This window comes from Mastacembelus armatus, chromosome 17 (genome assembly GCF_900324485.2).
Source record: "Mastacembelus armatus chromosome 17, fMasArm1.2, whole genome shotgun sequence".
Classification (NCBI taxonomy): domain Eukaryota; kingdom Metazoa; phylum Chordata; class Actinopteri; order Synbranchiformes; family Mastacembelidae; genus Mastacembelus; species Mastacembelus armatus.
This window is the reverse complement of record NC_046649.1, coordinates 7,076,303-7,103,561: the sequence shown is the minus strand read 5'-3', so window position 1 is coordinate 7,103,561 and position 27,259 is coordinate 7,076,303. Positions and strand designations below refer to the sequence as shown.

At 38.7% G+C, this 27,259-nt stretch overlaps 1 protein-coding gene across 7 annotated transcripts in view; it reads right to left on the bottom strand.

Annotated features, from left to right (window-relative positions):
• Positions 1–104: 104 nt before the first annotated feature.
• Positions 105–27,259, bottom strand: part of ctnnd2b (catenin (cadherin-associated protein), delta 2b) — a 151,541-nt gene continuing 124,386 nt past the window's right edge. For all 7 annotated transcript variants that reach the window (XM_026314351.1, XM_026314349.1, XM_026314352.1 and 4 more), the window contains 10 exons: positions 20,804–20,921; positions 19,517–19,699; positions 14,472–14,645; positions 12,489–12,639; positions 9,931–10,180; positions 8,085–8,169; positions 7,756–7,882; positions 5,324–5,452; positions 4,722–4,798; positions 105–3,004 (listed from right to left, as the gene is read on the bottom strand). In XM_026314351.1, coding sequence (XP_026170136.1) covers positions 2,741–3,004; positions 4,722–4,798; positions 5,324–5,452; positions 7,756–7,882; positions 8,085–8,169; positions 9,931–10,180; positions 12,489–12,639; positions 14,472–14,645; positions 19,517–19,699; positions 20,804–20,921 — 1,558 coding nt within the window. In that variant the 3' untranslated portion in view covers positions 105–2,740. The remainder of the gene's footprint in view (positions 3,005–4,721; positions 4,799–5,323; positions 5,453–7,755; positions 7,883–8,084; positions 8,170–9,930; positions 10,181–12,488; positions 12,640–14,471; positions 14,646–19,516; positions 19,700–20,803; positions 20,922–27,259) is intronic.

Genomic DNA, 27,259 nt, shown 5'->3' with positions numbered 1-27,259 from the left:
GTACTTAAACAGTATGTTAGCATGTTAGCACACTGGAAAACTCCATTTTTTGACAATAGGACAGACAACCCCAAAAATCAGTGTTTCTTTGATGGTTCGTTTATATTTTTGGAGCAGTTGCAATCTGTTTGAGGCAATAGAAAGATTCACAATTCTCTTTTTAAAACACATTTGGTCTATCAACAGAAAAGTTACCGACGTTATATCTCCATACAGGTCTTATAGTCAGGTTTCTCATCCTAAGGATCACAAGGACATACATAACGTTGTCAGTATCCAGATGCTTACTAACAAATACAGTACATCGGTTTTTCATCCAGTGTTTTTGTGGGGACAGCATGAGTCAAGCATTGAGATGACCTCTAGCACTTCTAAACAGCAGTGGGTAGGGAGAACCAGGGTCTGTTGTCACATTGTACAATTTAGCCTTTTTCATTTGCAAAAAAACCAAAAATAAAAATAAAAATAAAAAGAGAGAAACATTTAGTGTCAAATCTACAACAACAAATACTCATGCATTCATGGGTACAAGTTTGGCTATTAGTTTAATGAGACCAATTGATCAGAACTGGGGGTTTCATGCATGGGAAACACACTTTTAGGAAGAAAAAAACTTTAGACTGTTCTCTGTTATTTGATTTAAAGGAGTCACCTGTGACCTGTAGAAAAACTCAGCATCTGATAATCCATAGTGTGTACTGGATCCAAGAGGGGGGCAAATATTTTGTGCACAGGTTAAATACAGCTGTGTTTGAAATACTTCTCACAGATGTAGCACCTTTTTGGACTGCTTTAGTGACAACGCGGATCCCTGGGCCCTGGTCTACTCTACTCCACATAGCAACAACATTACTACACAAAGTTGACAATTTAGTGTGTTGACCAGAAAAAAATGTGAACAAAATTCCTACATGTAGCTGTTTTTTTTAACGTTTTTTTCCATAATGTTGCTGCTATAAGTGACATCCACATCTGCACATAAAAAGTATATATTTATATTTATATAATATATATCCATAGTCTATTAACAGTTTTGTCTACCGTGAAGTTAGAATTGCCACTCATCTCTCAGAAAAGGTCTTTTTTTTTGTACTTGAAACATTGATTATTGTACAACACAGAAATCAACTAATTTTGTACAACTTTGGAGGAAGCAAGGCTCCGCCTGGTCACAGTTCCTCCGTGGTTTTCTTTTTTTAAAATTTTATCTTTAATTTTCTCCCAAGTCCTGGTGCAGTTAGACAGTTTTCATCCCAGTAAAACACAGTTTAGAAAAACCAAAGCATTTACAAACTAGCATTGTTAGAACCGTGAAGATGTTCAGCTGAAAGCTTCAGCTGAACTTGGACCCTTTTACACGCCCCTCACGCCCCTGCCTTCATCAGCTAAGAGGAAGTAACCCTTTGTTTGGCACGGTTTTATACACTTCTCTTGAAGGAAGGGCTCATGGAAACAAAAAGGGGATTTGTAGTGTTAATGAGAAAGACAGCCACCAAAAAAACCAAAGCTAGCCTCAAAAAAAAAAAAAACAAAAAAAAATGCGAGTTTTGTCATAAAAAAGGCTGCTCAAACATTTGAGCCTCACTTCAGCTATTTTGGCAGCTGCACTCGCTTCTACTTTGTGAAAACTGTCTGTAGGGCAGTAAAAGGAGCACCGTGTCCTACCAGAAATGTCGCTTCAGTACTCAGTTCATGTCCAGTGTTTCACTCTAACGTTGTGTTGACCTTCGTCTTTAGCTGTGATGAGTTCTGGACGCCTGGGTGCAGATACTGTGTGTATACGTGTGTGTGGGGGCGGGTACTAAGTGAGGAAGTGAGGTTGACCCAGTGGCAAAAGGCCTGACATGACACAGAAAATAGTGCAATGTACAATACACAATGCATCTCCGTAAATGTACAGTGTACATCAAATACTATACAACCGGAATTGAGAATTAAAAAAGTAGAAACACAACAAAAGAAAAAGAACTGTTACAAATGACAAAGTCCAGAAGCATTCTTTGCCCAGAGGAGGATTCAACACACTGAAGCCATAGAGAGAAATAAAAGTTTGTGTGACAGACATCCTACATGTCCTACAACTCTGCTTCTTGTGCTTCACATTACTAAAAGCCATGTTGCAATACCACATATTTACAGGTTTCGCCCAGGTATCTCTCTCATGTTCCGCTCGCAACCCAAAACTTTCGAGTCCACCTCGAGTCCACTGATCTGTTTCTCTTTCATTGTCCTTCTTTGTCCAAATATATTTCTGACTTTTTCAACCAGGCTTTTCCTTTGTTCTGTCCTTTATCACGTCCGCCTCTTTGACATTCTGCATCCACAGGCCTTCAGGTGCAGGAGGTCCTTCCTGTCTGCTGGAACCTTCTCTAGCAGCTGTTGATCACAAACTAAACACAGAAATAAAATGTGTCTGTTGTTTTGTTGGTGGTGTGCATGCACATGCGTGGCCGCTCTCTGTTTGCTTTTGACTCTTCATTTGTCCCCTCTCTCTTCTTCATCAGCTGTCTCTGAAAGGAGTGTAATGTCTTACATTTTCTCCACGTGTCTCTTTTCTTGCACTCCTTAATCCCCCTCTGTTGTCCTGCTACCTACGATGCTACTCAGGAACTACAAGGGAGGATGAGGAGGGAGGGAAAGCGTCCTCTCGTCTTCTCTCCTCCACTTTTAAACTACCCCCTTCACCATCCTTTCTTCCTTCCTCTGTCCTCTCCTCCTCATCCTCCTCCTTTGTGTCCCATTAGACCCAGGAGTCTGGTGAGGCTGGATAGTGGCTGGTCTCGTAGTTGAGCTCACTGTAGGGCCGTGAGGCTGAGTAGAAGTCTACATAGTTGCCAGTGGACTTCAGGCCCTGGAGGTGCATGTTGAGTTCACCCTGTGGGGGTCGCCCTCCTGTGTGAACCTGGTTCTCATAGAATGACTGGTCCTCATAGTTGCTGCTTTCGGGTGGGGGAGGGTTTTGGAAAGGAGGATAGGGCTCTGAAGGCAAGCCTTGAGTAGATACCTGTAAAAACAAAAAATTTGAAATTTACTGACTGACTATTCTGTTAGGTTAGGCTTGGTGACTGCCCAAAACTCTTTTTGCAGGCAGGTCCTCAGCTAAATGGTTACACTTTCGACATTTGTAAACAATAAAGTGACTGCCAAATGTAGGCAATAATGAGCTAAGAACACACAACATGTGACAACCTTGGAATTACCAAGTGACATTTCACCACACTGCCTCTTTAGCTTCTGTTGCCTCTAGATACCAGATAGTCTTGGACAAAAAGGGCTAAAATGAGATGCCTGCTTTGTGTCTTAATTAAACCATGTGATTAGTGCCACAACAAAGGTTTCATTTTGTTTTCTTAGTCTGATAAATACCTACTTCGGACTGTTGGCCAGAGAGGGAAACAGAGATGAGTATACTACCCTAATTCCAAAATAGTTAGGACGCTGTGTAAAATCTACATAAAAACACAATGCAATGATTTGATCATTATGATCTCATAAACCCATACTTTATTCACAATAGAACATAGAACACATCAAATGTCTAAACTGAGAAAATGTACCATTTGACGAAAAAATGAGGTCATTTTGAAATTGATGGCAGCAACACATCTCAGAAAAGTTGAGACAGAGGCAACAAAAGTCTGGAAAAGTAAGTGTTACTAATAAGGAAGAGCTGGAAGAACATCCATCCATCCATTTTCTATACACGATTTTTCCTGAAAGCCAGGGTCACGGGGATCTGCTGGAGCCTATCCCAGCTGCTGGAAGCACATCTTGCCACTAATTAGGTTAATTGGTAACACTGTTTTTTTTTTTTTTCAACATCGTACAGACCAACACAGACAGATAACAGAAGCTCTATTTGTCTGTACAGGCTCTAACAGCTATTTATCAACCACAGGGAGATGGTGAAACAGAGACGGAAACGGTATCCAGGTGATATTGTTTTTCCCTCAAAAAATAAAATGCAACAATGTATGTCGACCCAAACGTACATCAGTCTGCCATCTAAGACAGGCCTGAATTTGACACAGTTATTCTGCTGTAGGTCAGTGCCATTATTCAATAAAAGCAAATGGTCTATAATACAGTTGCATTAATGTAGGTTGCTGTGAGACAGTAAATGTCTTTAACTCAATAGGCTTTGCTTTACAACAAGATGGCTGGCTTATCAGATACAGTAGTAGCATCTATCAGCAGTGCCTGTTGCTATGAAACTGCCAAGTCTTACTGTATGTTGAGGGATACAGCCAGCTCTGTGCCAAACAGTGTGAGAGGCAATTTAAAAAGCTTTTAGTGGTTGTAATTTACAAATGAATGGCGGACCAGAGAGAAAACTCCACAGCAGTATTACAGTAATGCTAAAATGGAGCTCTGTATAGGTTTATAGTTTACAGGTTTATAGTGTCCTTTGCAGGCTTAATAGTATCTTTATGATATCACTATTAAAACCCATACATACAATTCACATTGTGCCTTTAAGTCTTTAGAGCAGTTCCCTCTCTTAAGGGTGATATCAGAGATAAAGAGGTAAAGAAATGGCCTACACCGCAGCAGGTGCTCAGTCACTAAAGTGACATTAGTGTTTCTTCCAATTGTTTATATCTTTCCATATTGGTTTAGTAGTAGCAGAGGGGGGCTGAGATGAAAGCTGTGGTAGCAGCTGTACAGTATACAGTGTAGGCACATTAAAATTGCTTAACAGAGAGAAGGAATTGCTGTACCTGATTATACTTCAGCTCATCAGTAGGTGACACGTAAGCTCCTCTGTGCAGTGTGGAAGACCCACCAGAGATTTGACCTGCAGAAAGCGAAGGAGGAAGATTTCACATGTAGGCTTGCTCTGAACCACTTACTCAGTGTCAGACACGGGGGTGAAGGCAAACTGTTAACAGGTAAACCCCTGTTGAAACAGTGTTTCAGGAATGAAACTGATCAATAATAATTAGGGAAAGCTTGGAATTCATTGTTTCCCACAAAGCAACTACTGGCAGTGTGCATGTGCATACACTTGGTGTTTCAACTTGGTGGATCAAATATTAGTGAGTTTAAGAGGCACTGGTCAGTAGGATCTGTTACCAGGCTACTATTTCCAGTCTTTGTTGCTTAGCTAAGCTAACAGTGTCCTGGCTCCAGCTTCATATTTCAACAATCTGTGCAAGAAAACCAATTAGAAAATGAGCAAATGCTGAGGTAAGGGCAACACAGTCATTAATAATTGTAAACATACACTTTGATTTTGTTGCTACTAATCCCAAAGGCATCAACTCATCAGTTTTATGTAAGCATGTGTTTTAAAAGCTAATATCCAGTATGGAGTTCCTACCCGCCATGGCGTCCTTCCGGGATGTGTGTTCACCCTTGTTACCAAGGTAACTAGCATTACCAGTGGACTCATAGTCTGCCTTCCTCTCTTTCAATGCCATCATCTCCCTGGGGGAAGCAGGAGCACTTGCTGCACACAGACACACACACACACACACACACAGAGAGAGAGAGAACATCTTTATACTTCAAATACCAACCATCTTCAACACATTATCAATAAACTTAAGGAAAAGTGTTGACTCTACACTGCGCTGTCCTTTCACAGCGGAGAGGCCAGAGGCCAATGAATGAAAAGCGGACACATAGGGTGCCGTTTGTGTCATGACTCTGTGGGTGTGTGTCATTCTTCACAAACACTGAGCTTTTTGACCAGGGTGTAATTTCAGAGAGGTAAATACTGACTCATCCATCCTCCATGCATCTGCTTTACTCCATCTTCTCTTTCTTTCACAGTCTGACTGCTGCTGTCTCTGCACATGTAGCTATTGCATATTCTCAAACTCCCACTGACCTATTAAGCCCTGTCCATCTTGGCATTACTCATCAATAAATCCAAACAGGGAAAAACAGACACTATATATACATTGCAAACACACAGACTTGAAAAATACATGGTGGACCGAGCGAGAGGGATGGGATCAGCGGTAAAGATGTGTTAGATCTATTTAGCCATGCTGCATGAAGCCTGGTTATTGATTCTGTGCCATATGGTTCAGTAGAGTTTGCTCCAATATTCAAATTATTATTATCAACAGTCCTTCATATAGAAGCTGCTGGCTATGATGCAGTCTGCCAGCCTGTCTGCATGTCTGCATCTCTCTCTTCTTCTGGTTTCCTCTGTGCTTTCTAACAATTAACACTGATCAGTCAATTGTAATATCAGTCACATACTTGGCCTATTATTCTGCCTACTGCTTCAGCAGGAATGTACACAATCCTGAGCTCTGTTACACGGCAGTGAAATTAAACAAGTGGCTCAATAGACCATCTGGGACTGCCTGTGCATTTGTAAGCTGAGAAACAAAATAAAAATGTGAAATTAACTTCCAAAATACAATGTTTATCATTTTGACACTGTCACTTGATAGCCTCATAAATCCAATTCATGTGATTTTTTTTAAAGATATCAGTGGCGCTATGAAACCTATTCAAAGCACGCATAAAGTTATTTCAAAATTAGTGAGCAGAAACAGAAAGATATATTCCCCATCCTTAGAACCACACAGTTCTCAAGATTGAAATGTCTGCTTTTCTGTCAGTGACAGACACTGTGGTCCAGAGTGAAATATCCTAAGAACTACTGAATGGATGATTTGTTACAGACATTCATGGTCTATAGAGGATGTAGCATATTGACTTTGTGATCCCCTGAGTTCTCTTCACACATTAGTGGTTGACAGTTTTGGCATTTTGGGAAATGCAAGAAACCTGTATTGTTGAGTTAGTCTCAGCGTGGTGAAATGGTGTAATTCATATGGTGACTGGGGTATTTCCATGTCTCCGCATATCTCAATTTCTTTTCCTAGCAGGGACTAAAGGATGTGCCCAGCCTGGAGGGCAATACTTATCCACTTATTCTGCACTTCTTGTGGATTGCTTTTGCATGTTTACATGAAACCATAGTAAGAGGGTTCTAAATCACTGATATTGTCTAAAGAAAAAACTAAAATAAGCATAAATGTTTGTTACCACCAAACTCTCCAATACAGTATCAAAATGACATAAGTCACTGTCTCTTTACATCTGTCGGTGGTATAGCGAGCATTTTATATATATATATATATAGCACCCCCTTCATGTATTTTTTATTTTAATACCCAGAGAAGCAGTAGCATCATAGCATCTTGTCCAAGCTTGTGCACTGTCAGGCTTTATAAAATAGGGAGCAGAAAGTGTTGAATCTGATTTCTTAGGGAATTCACTGTGAAGAAGCAGGGGCAAGAAACTCTCACACTCATGACATAAGTATGGCTTCATTAGCAAAAAACGTTTGCAAGCATGTGACGGTTATATAACCGACTTGAATGACAAGATGCCATTACTTTAAGACAGATGATGACAACATTGTTTAAAAAGGACTTTTGTTAGGATTCATTGGAGATTCATAACCTAAAGTAATACCAGTGGAACACTTTGATCATACTGCATAGATGAATAAATGAATTTATGTCATTTCTGTTCTACAGTCACTTTCAGGGCTCATATTAGTCAAACATTAATTTCAAAAATGCAAGGGCAGGGAACTTTTTTAGGAGGCAGGATGCAAGGTTTTTACTTGACAGCACTATAATTTGTTGGTAGCTGATGTAGTGTGAAGGTTAAAGAAGAAGACAGCTATATTGGAGGGGTGTTTGTTTGACTGAAATGTATTGATGGAAAGAGTGATGGAGGACGAAAGGGAAGCTAGGGGAGTGGGTGAAGTACACTCACCTGATCGATTGTTAGGTGAGGTCCGTACGGGGGAGATGGACGGAGTACGAGAGGAAGAATAAGGTCGCTGTCTGTCTCTCTCTATCGTGGAGGAAGAACCGATGAAATGGTACTGAGAATAGCCATCCTGAAGGAGGGAGAAGAAAGGAAAGGAGAAAGGGGCGTAATTGACCAAACAGTGTTAATAATAATGCACTATAATGCATAACGTACAATGGTACCATCTCTAATTACTCAGTTTCTAGTCTGTCAGTAATACTTGCTGAATTATCAACATGACATTTCCAGTGTTTATACAGCCAGCACACACTTACTCATGCAGATTTTACCTTTTTGTAGAGGCTGCGGAGATCTCTGTATTGCCACATGCTGTTCAGGACTTGAGATGCTGCTTTCACCACTTTAGGACTGTGTCTGGGAATTCAGCAGAGAGAAAAAAAAAAACAGTATAAAAACTGACTGCAATTTATTTTGTGCTTTTGGGAGCTCTATCAAAACACATTATAATGAAGAAACAGACATAAACTACAAACACTAAACCAGCATGTAAAACATCAAGTCACTGCAGCCTCCAAAGAGAAAAGAACACCAAAGATGCAGAATGAAAATGCCATCTTCATCTAAATAAATATGCCACTTAAATTGTTCTCAGGCCAAATTGCATAATTGCTTGGCTGATTGATTGATTGGCCAATATTTCATTCTACATCCTCCAGGGTTTGACTCAACTGACTAATGACTATGGGTGAAATTGGCTCATACTGGTCTTATCAGCACGTACAAAATTAAATTTTTATTTCTTCAAGTCACTTTGGTAAATGTTATTGTTTGGATTTCATAATTGCAAACCATGCCCTTGCACTGATGCAAAACAGAGAAATTCAAAATGTTATACAACCCCACAAAAGCAGAACGCAGTAGCATGTATTCTGTAAAAACTGAGTTAAGACCTGAATCTGATTCTTAAACATCTTTTCACTATACAAAATATTATGCCATTGAAATTTATTATTTTATATCTCTTCAGTAAATAAAACAGAGATACAAAACAAGTAGACACTTAAAGCAACTATGCCAAGTAAGGTTAGCAATTCAGAGTCATAGTCTTAGATGAACTGGCAAATTCTTTATTTTTACTTGGTAGTTTCTGTACTGCTTTAACTTTACACTTTATTTAACATGATCCAAGTAGCCAGTTAGAAAAATCCAAAAATATTAATAGCACACAGACAAAACACAATCAAAATAACATTAATATGCTTAACAAAGCAGCTAAAATGCATATATGTAAAGTAACTGCAAAGTCCCTCCTACACTCTCCCCCATGCTTAATATGTTTAATCTCTACTGTCAATGGTCAAATAAAACAAATAATAAAAAATGTAGGCGTAGTGGTAAACAGACGGTGAGAGCGAAGGGGTCACTAAGTTTTTAAGGGGTTGGCTGTTGTTTTGTGTTGAGTGTTTTGATTGGTGACTCACAGCTCTAAAACAAGCACACAGCCTCTCTAAACTACTGTCACCCTCCTGCTGCTGCACCCTTGCGTCTCTGCTGCATGTGTTTTTCACTCACAAAGGGAAGTCAAATTCCACCTACTTTGATCTGTTTGTTTGGCGGTACTTCTCCACCAGCTACCTCCTGATATTCATGTCCAAATATCACTTGCAATAACCAATACGGCACCTTTGTCTAACTGTTTTCTATGTGCTAAGGAGCAAATTGCCACATGTATCGCTCTTATACAACAGCAGGTTGCCTCATTAGCATTAAAATGCAGGAGTGTGCATTCCACAACCAACATTCGTCAATGAATTAAATAGATATTACATCCAGTCCAGCTGTACATTTTGAGATGTTGTGGCTTTGGTGGAGGATTCTGGTCATTTTATGTTTGTTGTGATGTCCCTTGTGTATGATAGTTATTGTGTTATTTGTTTATGTATAATTACATCCAAATACTGAATTAAAAATGCTGGTAACTGCATTCTGAATTAATATTATTTTTGATCCTGGCTGACTTCATTCAGCAACTATGCAGTTTTTGACTATTACTGCAAAGTAATGCCAAAAATGACCTGTGGCTTTTGTCTTCTCTCTGTAATTGACCTTGACATCCACTGCTACTGTAGTTTTTAGTCCCTCTTCCACCTGTTAACATGTTCTCATTTGGCTTACTTGTCTCCTTTGCTGCGGGCGATGCCAATGAGCTTCTCGATGCCGCCGGCGTCCCTCAGGGCCTTTGTGTTCTCCATGTTCTTGGTGATGACCTCATGCAGCGCGCAGCAGATAGCTGTGATGGTGTCGTCTGACATGGTCTTCCCCACCAGACTGCTGCTGTTAACTCCTGCTCCTCCACCACCACTGGTGTTGTTATTGTTGCTGCCTCCAGGCAAACGGTGCACCAGGTCCCTCATGGCATATTTACCTGTGGTTACAGTAAAAAACGTTAAATGACAACAGTGGTGGTATGACGGAATAATAGATGTTAAAGGGTAAGTGAATGGAAAGGAAAAAGGGTGGAAACATAAATGCAATAAAAAGAATTAGAGTATTTGTTACACTATATTTGATCATAATGTACAGTGGGTACGGAAAGTATTCAGACCCCTTTAAATGTTTCACTCTTTGTGTCATTGCAGCCATTTGCCAAAATCAAAAAGGTTCATTTTATTTCTCATTAATGTACACTCAGCACCCCATCTTGACAGAAAAAAACAGAAATGTAGACATTTTTGCAAATTTATTAAAAAAGAAAAACTGAAATATCACATGGTCATAAGTACTTTTTATATACGTATTGTGTTTTTGGTATTTTTATATTAATTATTACTATCAGTGTCTATGAATCTGGCTTAGTTAGCCCAAAAATGTGAATTAATTTACAGATCAAGCAAAGGAAAAGACAGCTTGTTTTAATATCTACTTTCTACCAACTTTGCCCATTAGTAGAAAAAGTTGCCAATTTGTACAACTGAACTTGAATTATACTCAGGGCTAACTTTAAATGACACTTTTTAACTTTACTGTAGCTCTGCTTTCTGCTATTATTCAGCTACGCAGTGACAGTGGCAACAACTATATGGTAGTAAAAAATTTATAGAGAGATAAAGGTCAGTCAGTAATACCAAAGGATCCATGTCAATTGTGTTTCTCAAAACATATAAAACTTATTCCAGCTAGTTGATTTGATGTATGGCATAATGTCATTAAATATAAATCTGGGATGAGAATAGGTAAAAGAACATTTCCCTGCTATTCCTTCCAAAAAAAAAAAAAAAAACACATGACGCCTTGTGTCTGGTAACTGATATAGACATGGCAGCATGATCAAACACTGACTGACTACAGTTCCCTTGATGATCCAGTACTGCTGTCAGGCAGTCTTGTCTCTTCTGCCCTCTGCCCCTGATTTTGATTGAGTCATCACTCTGGGGCTGCGTTTGTAGGAACATGTCATAACCCAGTGATACTTTACATTTACACTACATGCTTCATTGCTGTATAAATCCTGCTGGTGCACGAGTTAGTTACAGCACAGACTACTGAATGTTACTGTACATATATACAAATGAATATGTGCAATTCTGCAACAATAACCTGATGCTCAGTGAACTGCTGAACATAGCTTTGCTGAAGACACATCTGGTTTAACTGGTTACAACTGTTAGGAGAAATTATGCTACACTTGTCCCACGATAAAGGTATTTACTGTGCACAATTCAACAATAATATTTGCAGATTAAGAAAAGATTGGATGCTACTGAACTCCTACTAAAACAGTTGGTGCAACTTACACATACATACACTCTCACTTCAATTTTCTTAATGACATTTTGCTTTTTAGCAATTCTCTCTTTATAATGGAAATTCTCACACATTTAAACTAGCTTATTATAGTAAGTTATCAAACATAATTGAACAGCTTAATTTTACTATTACCATATACTTGAAGTATTGGAAATAATGACATCATTACAAACATACAAACACTGAATCCAAGCTCTTAATCAAGTTTGCAACACTGCAACAATAAAACTGTTGGCTTAGAGTGGATCTGTCTGTGCAGACAGTATTGATATCTATGGCTAAAAGCTCTGAGGTCTCCACTACATAATATGCTGTGTCTCTAACACAGTTTCATCATGTTAACACAACCCAAGACAGGGCAGTGCTATATGTCCTGTCAGCCTATGCTGTACAAGCGTGCCTCATGGCAGCAGGACGTATGATTGACTTTAAAACCTACATACACTATTAACATGAATAGTTGGATTCACTTTCTTAGATTGCACACGCATTTTGCTTAGCTCACAACCTCAAGCATCAGACAGAGTAAGTGGAAGGAGGTATGTGCTTGTTGCTATGGGGACCAACAGGAAAGCACAAAACATCTTTTGGTCTCTAAAGGAAAATCAAGCATCAGTCAAAGCAACACTAGTATCTACTTAGAGAAAGAAAATATCTACAGACAAGTGTTAAAAACATATTTGTAAGTTTTATTAAAAACAAATCCACAAACCCACTGCCAGTCTTCCATTACTAACAGCAATGATCCCACAGTCCTACTATCTTCAATTAAGGTAGAATTAAACACATTATGCATACCAAGAAAATAACACTCAAAAAAAGTGCTTGAGTAAAGCTGATTTGCTTTGAAAATTACACAAAAATCCACCAGCAGTCACCTTTTTTGTACATTCCTTGTATTGTTTTTGTTTTGAATTATTACTCACCGATGAGCTCCTTGTTCCTGATGTCCAGAGCCATGTTTCTCAATGCAGTGGCCACGGCACACACCACCCGGTCATTATCTATCCTCAGCAACTCCACCAGGATAGGGAGACCCTTCTCTTTACGCACTGCAGCCCGGATATAGACCGACCACTGGGCAGGGGTGAGAAGTGGATAGAAATAGCATCAGAGATTTATTTGGATGCAAATTTATTTATGCATCTTTCTGTTTTCCTAGTTTGTCTAGTACAAACGTTTTCTTTCCAAAGTGTGTGCGACAGAGGTAATTAGTGTTATTCTTTTCCTTTAGATTATAGGAGGTACTTTTTGCAAAACTGGAAATGTATATGACCAACTGTATTATAACAGCTACTCAAGACTTCTGCACTCTGTATCATGTAAGGACTGACTATCTGTGTTTAGGTATAGCAGCATTTTAAGCTAAACGCTAATATTGATATGCTGGCAAGTTCACAACATCAGTGTTAACATATTTGGCAGATATGACATTTAATATCCAATAATACATGTTAACCATCTTAGTTTAGTGCATTATAATACTGACATTTACCAGTTGGCATTAAACAAAAACTACGGCTGAGATGGGATGAGAATGTTGTTAGATTTGCTGTTAATTGGTCATGAACCAAACGTCAAACAGATTAAAACTGTAAAATAAGTGTTAGAAGAAAGGTGATGAGATCAAAAAACTTTCACCATGAATTTTCATTCAGCTGCTCCTATGGGGGTTGCCACAGTGGATCAATGATTGATTTTGCACAAGTTTTACACCAGATGCCCTTCCTTATGCAACCCTTTCATTTTCTCACTAAGACTGCATTGGCTTGTGCAATCTCAGTGAGTCTAGCGGCCCCTAGTCTTCCAAGGGGGTCTCCCATCCAACTACTATCCAGGTCCAGCCCTGCTTAGCTTCTGATGGAATCAAGCACTTGCAGGATGGTATACTCACACATGCACTGTCACCAGCAGTGTCTGTTCAAAATTTTGTGCTGATCCATAAAAATATTTTGTTGACTATGTTGCACAAAAAACAGCACTGCAAATATCTCTGAACATGATACTTAAGACAAATAATGAATTTTTTTTACCACATTCACTGTAAGAGAATTATTGTTAAACTCTGCCTAAAACCTTGATGCTGTTCACATCCTGTCTGTGCAAGGCAAACTGCCATCTTTCAAAATATTTCACTAAAAAACAATTATTTAGGCTAAGAAAATAATTATTGATAATAATTAATAAATAATTAAGACTACTCTCACTACTGACTTAATTAACTACAAGACTACCTGAATTTTTCTTTGGGGATGAAAAAAGTTCATCTCATCTGATCTCATCTCATCTGATCTGATCTCATCTGATCTGATCTCATCTCATCTCATCTGATCTCATCTGATCTCACCTGATCTGATCTCATCTGATCTGATCTGATCTGATCTCATCTTATCTGATCTCATCTCATCTGATCTCATATGATCTCATCTGATCTCATCTCATCTGATCTCATCTGATCTGATCTCATCTCATATCACCTGATCTCATCTGATCTGATCTGATCTCATCTCATCTTATCTTCCCTTATCTTCTAACTATTAAAAAGCTAATAAATATTTGTAATCTAAAGCAATCCTCTAAGAGTTCATTGTATAATATATGTTATTACATTTAAAACAATGATTAAACTAAGACATTTTCATCATCACTTTCAGAAAACAGATTTCAGTACATCTTAGGACTAATCAGAGAGACTCCTCGTTCATGAGAACCTTTCAAAGAGCCAGTAAATGAAGTTTGCTATCCCACAACACAAAATGACCAGAATATGGGTGCTAGCTTGGGTTGTTATTTTACAGTGTGCCGAGACCGCTGCCTTTCAGAGCACTTTCTGGCACCCACTGAAATTTCAGTACACTTCAGATGTCCTTTAGTGTCACAGTGATACAGCTACAGTTGTGAACTCTTACCTTCCAGCTGCCAGCAGCTAGGTTCTGCAGTGCCCCAGCTGCTCCCTCCAGGGTGTCTGGGTTGGAGCACTCAGACAGCAGTGTGAGGTAGGGCTTGACGATAGTGGGGTGCCATAACATCTGGATGCCTTTCGGGGGCTCTGCCAAGTCTGGAAATGGGCCGACGCCATCCCACTGCGGAAGATGAGACGTAATTTAGGATAGAAAAGCGTTCTGTGAGGCAAGGTTTGACTGTGGTAGGGTGCCAGCACAGGCGCCTCAGGCAGAAGTAGGAAACAAGAAGAGAGAAGATTTACTATTCATCAGCAGCGTATAAACAAGCTGGCATTCATCTATTGGGCATTTTGTTCCGTCTCCTCTGTAATTGAAATCTGACATTTTCTCCTGCATTGATGATGCATTTGGAGCAGAATAATATTGGGATAATAGGATCATGTGATGAAGATACAGTTTCTATGGTTCAAAGTGATTATTCTGATTAAACTGGAATTAAGTTATTGGAGTTTTGTTTGACATTTATTATCAGTCTGGTCTTACATAATCCATAATGATAGATCACTGATCATTGATTATTTTATACAATACATTTTCCATAATGTGTCATATGCCAGAAAATTTCAGTGTATTTGTCACCAAGGTTACTGCTGACTTGATGTCCTTATATTAGCCCACATTTGTTTAGTATAGGAAAGAATATCTTCCCATCCTCCCTCCTTCCATCTGCAATGATGTACTTTCATGTGACATGTATTAAGACTAATATTTCCAACACTGAGCTCTATTCATTGTATTCCTTTGCATCCCCATTGTCTCTAACATTATTCTACTACATGCACTTTCCCCATCTCCCATCCTGTTGTATTTTCTAGTCCCCCACTTTACCCCATTTTCCCTTACACTCCTTTTATATCTCCTATTCACTGACATATCCTCCTTTCCTCTCCTCTACTCTAATTACCCCATGGTTGATGGAGTTTTGCCCTCTCCAACAAGCTCCCCACTCACTACTTCATGGTAATCACCAACAGCTGCACTGGAGTGGAGAGAGGCAGATAGAGGGAGGGGGCATAGTGGGCATGTATTATTATTACTAAGGATAGGCAATGATTTGTCCCTTTATTTTCTGAACCCAGGGTTAGTTTTAAGATCCCTCATCTGCCTGGATATACAAAAAATTTAGCTGAGGATTCACTTGACAAATAGAAGTTAAAGGCATGGTTCATGCCTACCTTTCTTTCTTTTAAAAAAATCTCCTTTTTCTGTATTTGCTAGAAATGAAAGGAAAGGAAAAACATGCAGGGCTAATGAGCAATTCACCAACTCTGATCCACCGGAAGTGTTGGATTTTCAACCCTCACAGCTTCACCAGAAGTTGTAAAGACATCTTCCACTCAACCAGAATGTGACACTGATTGCTCATTAGCATGACAAGAGGTTAGTACCTACTTCAAGGCAGCCGTTAGGTTTCTGCCAACTTCAACTAAAGAGTGCTCATTTTCTTAACTAAACACAGGATGAAACTGCCTGTTGGCAACAGATGGACAGACCCAGAAAATCCAAAGACAAATACTAAATCAGCTTAGTATTTTTGAGTCTGAGCACAGGTAGTCTGTGTATAGAAAGCCAAAATCAGCTTAATCTGTAGGTACAGTATAGCTATAATCTCCTGAGGCTGGGTAAAACCCCTGTAGCACGTGTAATGTTGTTTTAGAGAACAACATCTAATTTAAAAACATTCACATTTATGTCATATCATCAAGCCTTTCTGAACCTATAGTGAACTGAGCAAAGAAAGAGGACAGAGTCCCATTAAAAGTGTGATACTGAATCTGTCAGCTGGAAAAGAACAGTTGATACCTGTTCTTACAGAAAACACATAAGCAAATGATATAAATAAAAACACTTAATGACACAAATGCCTTTATAACACATACTCTATAGTTTTTATTCAATGATAAATTATATATGATTTAAAACTAACAAAGGTTCCATCTATATTAATCTCCTTATGTCTTTAGGTTTAATTATCCTGACTGACAATACCAAACAATACAGTCACAGCATTAAACAGACAAAGGCAAATTCTTTCTGCATTAGGCACTGGGTGAGTAAGTGAAGAATTTAATGTGGCCATTAAAATTCTCTAAGATATATATTCTGGTGAAATGCGGGAGAAACTAAGAGGGGAAGGAAATGATAAAGCAGCAGAGGAAGATAAAGAAAATAAGCCAACAACAAAAAACTAATAAAAAAAAAAACAAAAAAACACCAGAACACCACAGAGCCCAGAAATATAAATGCTGAGTCTATTTCTTCAAATTGCTCACTTTAAAGGTGCAATTTGTAAAATGTAAAATATTTAGTGGCATCTTGTGGTGAGATTAAAAATACAACCTTCGGAGCAACTCTGTTTACATGTTCAGGAACAACAGGCTGTCACCTCTAAAATAAAACATGAAGCCTGGGGGCACAACATGGTTGTAAAAGGTGACCCACTGTCTATGTACATTTAAAAGGCTCATACTGAGATTAAGAAAATGCAACAGCTGGTATTTCCTGATAATTACACACTAATGACAATACATTTATGAATACTATACTACAACAGATAGCTCTAAATATGACACACTGTACTTTTAAGTAAAGCTGCTACAGATGTTACATTAGTAATAATAATTAATTACAATGATCAGCACTGTACCAAAATGAACATAATTTTTACAGTATTTGGTACAGTACCTAATATTTATTTAGAAAAAAGGCATGATAGGTTTTAGTGATAGGAAAACTAAAGACACTGTAGTGTACTGTCATAAGGGAAATTTGACTCAAATTTGTATCATGCATTTTTAATGTTTATGTCTTCCAAGCATTTTGAGGATACAGCTGTTACGATCTTTTTTGCACACAGTTAACATAGATATAGGTTATTGGAAAAGTTACTGTTCAACACAGACGGTGTGTGTGTGTCACTCTGCACAGCAGCAACAAGAACGACTGACTGTCCTTGGGAAATCCAAACAGAGCTAACAATACTAATTTCTCTCTCTCTCTTCCTGCTCACCTGACATTACTGCAGCTTTCTTAACACGTCACTGCAGAGCAGCAAACCACTCCAGAAACTAGACTCATTCACTGCTTATTTTCTAAAACATTGTTCACTGTGTAAGTTCAGAGAAGCTGAAACATTAGATTTCATCGGGCTACTTTGTCAGTGAACATCCAGAGGAAAATGTAGCTGGTTGACTGCCAACATTAACCCTGGAACTCCTTTTGACAGCAACATAAAACATAAATGACTTAAAGGATGGTAAGAAAATTCAGTCCATAAATCTGTTTCTTCCAAGGACCAATACTGTCAGATGACATTACTGTCATAGACAGATCGTTACTGAATACAAGATGCTGCTTATTAATGGTAGAGCAACAGGTCAAGTAGATAAATCAAACTCTGAACAAGAGACAGTCACTTTTAACAATCAAGATCTAGAGGCTACAGTGTGTGATTCCACTGATGCACCCAGGTTAATAAGTTTTCATTAAAAATCACAGTAGTTGATTTGACCATGTAGCTGTATTTCACATCAATGGTTAGTTTTTGTTCATTAACAAAAAAATGTTATGCACTGATACATTGTTTGTCATCAACAAATATTTTTTTTGATTCTGATAGAATTAACACTGCATTTGTATTGTGACCATCCACACAGAAAACGTAAGGTTTATTTCGCAAAGATAAGGTCTATTTGCCATCGCTGTATGTTCCTGCTGTGATGTCTCCTTTGATGGAAGTAGTGTTCTCACAGGGCTTCCATCTGTCACGAGCCTTGATGCTTGTAGGCAGGCTAAGTACTGAGACAGTAATTTAAATGCTTAGCTTTGTAGGCAGATTGGCAGTTTTGCCATTGCCATGATGTTCCTGTAGAGCAGGGGTCTCCAACCCTGATCCTCAAGTGCTACTGTTCTACAGGCTTTCCCACTATCCCTGCCCTTCCAGTTTCTGACTGGCTGAACACACCTGCTCCAGATAATCAGTGGTGGGTAGGGCAGGAACATCTGGAAAACAAGCAGGGCAGTACTGCTCGAGGACCAGGGTTGGAGACCCCTGCTATAGAGCACATTCATCTGCAAACTAATCTTATCTTTCATGGTTTTCTTATTCACTGTGCTATTATGATTAAATTACATCCTGAGAACTGATAAGCCTGATTAGATCTGAATGTCTGATCTGATGATCAGTTCTATTTGTCTTTGACGCTGTTCACATTGAAAAAATATTCTGCTTTGCTTTCTGCTTATTTGTGCAAACACTCACTGGAGTGCATGAGCCAATTTTAAATGTACATACTACTCAAAGGTAAGACTTAACTTCAAAAGTTATCTACAGCTTTATTTCTTATTTATTTTATTTTTTCCAGACTTGCTTCTGTTGGTGCCTGTTTCTTTGTACTTTTTTGCTGTAATTCTGGTGCCTTCACTGTTGCAGAAAACTCTGACTTCGGTGCAAATACTGAGTTTTGGAATAAGGGCATCAATCAAAAGCAGTGTCTGCTCCTTGAATAAAGCTGAGGGAAATCAGGAAATATACAGTATATACATATGTATATAAATAAAAATATTTGCAGTCAGACAGAGATCAGGCGCCTTCATCATAAAACCCTTTATATCTGAGGTTTTAAACTCTGAGACCCTATTGCAGGGGGATGTGGGAAAGAGATGTGTGAGGCAAACATACAGCACAATGCCATGACATGTTCTCTTGTTCAGAAGGATTACAAAGAGTTAAATCCATTGGATGATTATTCTCCACAATAGCGCACCATATTATTAACTACCAGGATAGGTGGTGATTTCTGAACACCCTGTCCAAACAAGAAACCCAGATAATCTCCAGTATCAATTAAACAAACTAGCTGAGGCTGCCAAACAATGTGAAGCATCAGTGTGGAGTATTTTACCGAAAAAACGAGGAGTAGGCATTGAGAGACAAAAGGGCCAGAATAGAAACAGTGGCAATGTGAAGATCCCCTTCTCTGTCTTCTCACCTGGTCATGCCCCTTCTTTTTCTTCTTCTTCTTGCCCCAGCATCCAGAACTCTCTGCATCCTTCCCACCAGTGTCACATAACAGACCGTCCAGCTCCTCAGACCCCCCCTGCTGGCTTTGAGACGTCTCTGCAGCCAGGCGGTATGACAAGTTCCTCAGGATGCACACAGAGTTCTCTACAGTCTGGTGGATGGATGGGAAGAAAAGAAAGTAGGGGGACAGGTGGCGATCAGGTGTACAGACTAACTCAGACTTAACATTATACATACTGACATGTGTGCATGAACACACACTCGAGCACACACAAAATATAAGAAAAAACTTAGCAGTGAAGACAGTTATATATATATATAGTACATTCAAACATAAATGCACACAGCATGTGCACAGCATAGACAGACAAACACACATACACGGACTCACACACACTAATCCTATTGTTGTGAGTGGCTATGCAGCCAGCGCTCACAGACTTTGATGTTGTGAGGGATTTCTGTGGATTAAAAACTTCACAGCTCCTTGTGAAGAGCCTCCACTCAACACACCGACGCATATACACCCACACGCACTGGCAACGCAGCTCAACACTCTTACACATCAAACACACATTCATCTGATCAGCACATAAACAAGTGCATGCACACCAATACATTCTGATGGCTCTATATGTGCTCACACATAAAAACACACACACTCTCAATGGTTATGTTTCTGTATCACTGGCCATCTGAGTTGCATTGTAAAAAATTATTGGCTCATGGTTTTATACCATATTTGGTATATGCACTTATTAGCTTTAATCTCTGACTAAAAATTGATGACTTTTTTTACTGTGTATAGACTGTGTAGAGCAACCATTAGCCATTAACATGGAAACTACAGGCAAACAGCTTACAGTATACACATTAGCATAAATATACAGTTCATACACACAGTCTGCAAAGCAAATATAAAACATTTTTGGATTTTAGTTATTCATCTCAAATTATGTAAATTACAAATATTCTTTCTTACACACTTTGATAGTTATGAAACATGTTTACAAATCAAAAATAATTTTTATTTGTGTTTTTGGACAGTGACATACACACAAACATACAGATACAACACACATGCACATACATGCATACATGCAATAATGCATCATTATTCCTAATACCATGTGTATGTTATTCAGGTGTATTCAGTATGTTATTCAATTTGTGTTTGCATGAGCTGGAGGTTTCAGGAGTTTTTCTGCATGGAAATATGTATATGTGTGAGTGTGCATGTGTGTGTGTGTGTTACCTTGCTGTCAATTTCACTGCTCCCTAGAGCAGTCTGGATGACATAGAGCAGAGCGTCTGTCAGGCCCTCACATTCCCTCATCCTCCTCCGGGCCTCCTCACCTGCAGAACTCACATTCCTGTTGTTCACACACGCACACACACATACACACACACAGGGGCACATGCACTTTGTCAAGGAATAGTCTGACTAAAAGCTGAACATGCAGCACTGTTTTAGAATAAACTTTTTGCGTAGAACTTAAATTTTGAAGTAGTTTCTCACAGGTTTTAAGTGAATGTGTGAGAGCATTGTGAAGCGTATAGATATGTGCTACTGCATGTGTATGCCTGTCTGTGAGACAGAGAGAAGAGAGAGGCTGAGTGTAATGCCCTTTAAATGTCAGACTATTAAAGATGGCTAGGAGAAGCTTGTGCCCTCGGTGTCAGTGAAAAATGGCACCAAGCTGACAAAGCTCCATTAACTCACATTGTTTTCCCAGGTCTTTTATAAGAATCTTCACCATTCACCATCTGATGCTAATTTGTGACTTAATAGTGGTGGGTGTGGTGTTATAGCTGCAATAAGATACATTTCAACGCATTTTATCACACAAATAAACAACAAAATCAGATTTATACACAGTCATTATGCATTTATTTATATAAATTGTGCTAATGTCTAAATACTCCATTGGCCTTAAATTGGCTTCTTACTAATATGATGGTTGCTATCATTAGGTGCTGTGGATAGAGCAAGCATTAAACCATGTTCACACAGAGTTCATGCTGTATAAAACCATGCAGTCCTTCTCAAAACCTTCAAGGGGGAAGTGTGGGTTTAACTTTTCCTGCAATGCAACATGACCTCATCCAGTAAGAAGCATTTGTTATTCAAACGCACATTGCTGGTGGATTACATGGATACTGTATTTCTGCTGTTTACTTCAAGATCATTACGGCCAAACAGATGCTGGGCTAACTTTCCACAGTTGTAAAATCCTGTCTGTGAGCATTTAAAGTGATGTAACAACATAAATGTGTTCCTCAACTGGATTTGCTGGATTACATTTCAGTCTCTCCCCAGAACATGAAACAACACATCCTCTCCAACACACCACCCTGTGCTGTGTGTCCATGTGAATGGACCTTAAGCTAGTTTGGCAGTGCTGACTTCAGCTATGAAACCACAGCAAAGGTAAGCATGTCACCTTTCAGTGCATTACTGGTGGCTTCAGTGATTATTATTACTTAAGCTTCCACATTGGTGCTGTGCAGAATGTCAGTACGGTGTTATTCAAGAAGGACTTTCAGACTTTCTCCCAGTGGTAATTGGTAGAAGGAAAAAAAAAAAAAAGGTCAGATCCTATAAACCAAATGAATACTAGTAAAGAGCCTGACCATGGCTTTTCTCAGGAGCTGAGACTTACGTACATTGACTTACATTTATCACATAGAAGAATATGACTGCAAATGAACAATCTGAGTTTGTTAAGGTCTGTGATACAGAAAATACAAAACACAACAAGAGTATCTGAGTAGACACACAATCATCTTTTGAATAAATATTTTTTCCACACACACTTCCATTATTTTAGCAACTACTGGCTAACACATTCAGTTCAATTAACCTTAGTCATTGTGGCATAATTAATCTCTCAGAAATGTTCTCTTGCAAGGCAACAGGGCAGCAGATTATTTCTCATTATAATTTTTCAGCGTGAAGAATCTAAATATTGAGAGAAAAGTAGGCTTACAAAAATGTCACTGTTTTTCATTCATAAAGTCCTTTGTCTTTAAAACTAGAATCAAACACATGTCTCTGCATATGTCTTTTCTTTCATAGCACTCATTGGGATATACCCCTCACATATTCATTCAAGCAGAGTGGCTGCCAGTGATTATGTTTGCATTCTGCGTTCATGTGTCGCTGACCCAGACTTACTCATCATTTCATTCCTTAATGAATCTGAAGGCTAACTACTGCACCTAAACTGCTCTCACATTTGGACCAGGAATCTCAGTTACCAGAATCTGGTTGCTGCTCCAACTTCTTCATCATATGTGGATATTTCTCCACTTTGGCCTGACTCCAAACAGAACAGGGAACTGCAGCTTCTCTGCTGGCTAACATACACTGGTTACGCTATGCATAGCAAGCTAAAGGCACTGGGAGCCTGCAGTCACCTTGCTGCCTACGCTCTGTCAGTGCTAGCTACCCTGACATTCATAGCTCCAGATAATTCATCTCTTTTTTTTCAGCCGGGGTTTCTGCAGTGTTCACTAAAAAGTTTCAGACCTACAGCTATTTATGAATAACAAATGTACAGAGATGCAGGCATACATAAATAATAATTAACTGAATTAATAAACATTTATATCACACTTTTCCGTACTTTCAGCTGTCTCCTTATATATTTAATTAATTATTTATTGTCATGAGGTGGATTTTTCAGTTCCGGTTTATGGACTTTTATTTTGTGTCTGGTTCCGTTTTTCACCAATGTTGATCTAGGTAGCTTTATGTTCATTAGCTTGATCAGTTTCACCTGTGTTAGATTAGTCCTTGGTTCTGAGTGTATTTATATCTCCCCAGTTTGTTTGTTCTTGATCGGAGCATTACATGTGTTATGTTTGTCCAAGGAGAGCTTTTCGCCCGTCTCCAGTGTCTTTGTTTTGTGTCCCGAACGCCGAGTGGCATTAGTGATTTTTTGCCTGTGCCTGGTGAGTCCAGCCTAATAAAGCCTCTTGGTGTCCTGCACTTGGGTCCTCTCCTCTACTCCTTCACCACCACACCACCACATCGTGACAATTTATCATGACATGAACCCAAATACGAGGCAGAAAATTGATAGATAGATAGATTAACCAATTAAAAATAATCAATTTAAATGAATTATGTTTTAGTTAAAATCGACACTTGCCATTAATCGATAAGCTTCTTAATTACTGTGGCCTACAGTAGCAACACTGATTACTGCAGGTCATGATACTGATGCTGAAATTTCCCAAAAAAAGGCTTAAACAAGCTCTTGTGTAGCAACATACAGCACATCAGAAAGAAACCGTCAGAGTATAGTCCAAAACATTTAGGGAACTAAACTCTTGTCTAGACTGTGTTCTGCACTCTGGCTAAAAGCAACAGCTGATATTTACAGCAAGGTATTTTGTTTGTGTGTATTCTCAATCAAATTTTCAATTAAATTAACACAATCTGGGTGTGTAAGGACCTTAGAGACCCAAGTCTTCACTGTGTTCAGTGGTCCCTGTACTGTAAGTAGCTCTCACACTGATATAGCTGGGAATCTGTGTCACACCTGCAGCTTCACTACACATAATTCATATTCAGCAGTCTAGCAGCACAACTTTCAATGCCTCCTGTTAGTTGGCAAGACAGCATATGCACACAGAAGCAGTGAAACAAGCAGTGAGTAAGCAGAGGAGAAAATATGTGTGTAAAAGTGAGAGACGGTGAGGCAGAGACAGGGTGAGACAGAAGAAAAGGATAAAAGAGGGATAATATGATCAAGGGAGAAAAGAAACTGAGTAATAGCACAAGATGAAGATGGAGTGAAGGTGGAGAAAGTGACTAAATGGGGAAAAAGGGAGAGACAGAAAATATGAGAGCGAGGAGGATAACGGGAGATGGAAAAAGAGAGAGAGAGAGAGCAGGTGGCCAGCAATATACCAAACCCGCCATGAAATATTCAGTCTTTAATCAGACACCCAGCATTCACTAACGAGGCGTGAGAAAGATGAATTAGCCCTTCGAGTTTAGGGAGCAGATTCACACAAAGCTATCTTCTGTAACACACACACATACCACCACCACCACCCTTAGTCATCACACTACTAGATGTGTGCATTTTCACATACGTACAGTATTAGAAGATACTAAAACCTTTAAAAGCTAATATGTGCCATTTATTTTCTCCCAGAGCAGGTGAGGACAAACACTGTGGCCCAGTACCTGGGATATTAGGACACACACAACTTTATTGAAAGCGCAAAAGGTTTGGCAGTTAGCATTTCTTCAGTGTGTCAACATCTAAGCAATAAATCACTATAGTAATCCAGGCTAGGCTGTTGTCAAAGTTTTTAACACATGTATTTAGAAAGAAAGAGGAAACCAGACAACCTTGCAGACAAAGATGCAAATGTAGTCATGGCAGGAGTCCCAGGCTATTGTTTCTAAATGCACTTTCACTACACCCCAAGAGGAAAGATTTAGCAATGTCAAGTGCCATTCTTATTCCAGCTATTAAAAAAAATCAGCTCATGAAATGAATTGCATCAAAAATATGCAAATAATGTTCTACTGAGAAATATATTCTGCATGTCTGAAGGAATAATAATGTAGTTGCAAGACAAATCTATTTAATAAGAGACAGGTAAAAAAATATATACACGGAGTGCTGATGTATCACAAGTTGTCATTATTCTGTCTGCAAGATGTGTTTTTTATGCTGAAATGTTTAATGGAGGGGAACCAATAGCACATAAAAATCTCTGATGCACAGCCGCATGTCTCTGTTAGAAATATTTATGAGCTCAGACACGGCTACAGAAACTTCATCATGCAGTGCGGGTAATAGACAGAGATTGCAAGGCATCTCAGCAATACCAATTTGATGTGTAGAAATAGCTAATCTCTCTAGTTTTAAAGGTATTGAAACCCAGTCGTTTTAATCAGCTTCGAAATATGATCAATGGCTGATAGACTTAAAATACCATTTAGTTCCAATTCATTCATTCAGCCTGGCATAGTGTTCATTTTAGCCATATTATTGCTCAGAGCAGTAGGAATTTGCCTCGTTTTAACCTAATAAGCAAAATTAAGGTTCCACTGTAGGCCCTGCAGGTGTAATTTTTCATCACTGACAAGGTAGCAGCAGTAAAATCTAAATCAGAATCAGAATTTAGAGTTTGATATTTTCTTAAGACGACATGCATCGATCTCCTCCATACATATCACCTTTTTTCTGTCACCATTTTTCATGAATGTAGCCAGCAAGCTATACTGTTGATGTAGACGTTCTCGATGCTGCCTACAAAGCTCTGATTTGTCACACCTGTTTCTGTAACCCTGGTCTGAAACAGCCATCAACAAGAACTGCCTCAAACATATTTGAATCAATGGACAACTCAAAATTTGAGTTGTGGAGAGTGATTCAACCAGGGTAATGGTTGAAAATCTTGTTTAGAGACTTTAAGTCGTCGAGTAGTTACAGACCCTAAACAAAGTGATAATGCTGGTTTATGTCTTAATAAGACATGTTTCAAACAGTCACTTTTTCTTTAAACCTCCTTTTAGTGCTTGGGTCAATTCTCTCTAATATTTCTAAATCCATGGTAACATAATGTTTCCTTCATATTTAATGACTTCAAATGTTATACATTTGTTTAGGATAAAACTGAGGTCACTTTAACATGAAATTTTTTAATCTTCATAAAATGCCCCTCTAGGGCCCTAATCTACCTAGGGTGCCCATGAGAACTGTGATATTTCCCAAAACATGAGGGGCAGAGACGTTGAGTACCCATGAGGACAGGGGAGGACAAAGCTCAGGGGAGGAGCAACCACATAAGGACTTGTACAGCAGCCTTCTAAACCATTTCTAAACCATTTGTACTTGCTGTTCATGCTCTCTCACAGCTGGAAATGACTTTTAAGAAAAGACTAGCTATAGTATAAAGTGAAAAAATTCTACATCTCTGCGGTGGCTCTGTAGACTGTGGAAAAGCAAACCAGTTTTTAGAAGGTTCACAAGTGGAACCATCTCTGTACTGGCTCTAGCAGCAGGTAGAAAACTAGCATTAAGTGTCTGGAATAGAGGATGATAATGTTGAGGAGGGCCCACACTGAGGGATCCTCCACTGATGGGAATATGACCCATAGTGCTGATCCTCTTGTTGTCCCTTAAACACATGGATCCATGTTGATGACATTAGAAGTACTAAGACTACACTGTCTTCAAGTGTGGAATTTTTGTTTACCTGGGGTCAAACAGACATTCAACACAATACATGTTACTATCCTTGTTGACATAAATAGTTTTCCTTTCCAAATGTTATAAATAACAAAAATGTATTCCAAGAAATAATATAAATTCTTTCTAACTACAAAATGAAATCTCTTTCCAATTGTAGACCAATTGATGAGATATTATGGTGATCTGTATATTTTTATTATGTATTATTTTTATATTTTTCTACTTATATTTAAATATGCCTTATTTTATTTAAGGGATAATTAGGTAGTTAAAGAGATGCAAAGTAACTGAAATATAAACTTTTTTGGAGGTTTAAACTACTGGGGTCAAAATAAGGTTAAGGATAAACAATGGTAGTAAATTTGAGTATAACAGGAGGGTTAAAAAAATCTGTCGCAATAATCACTTTGCAACAGGAAGTGGTGTAAATTTTCTAAAACACTGATAATTCAAAATTTAAAAAAAAATCTATAATTTAGTTTTAT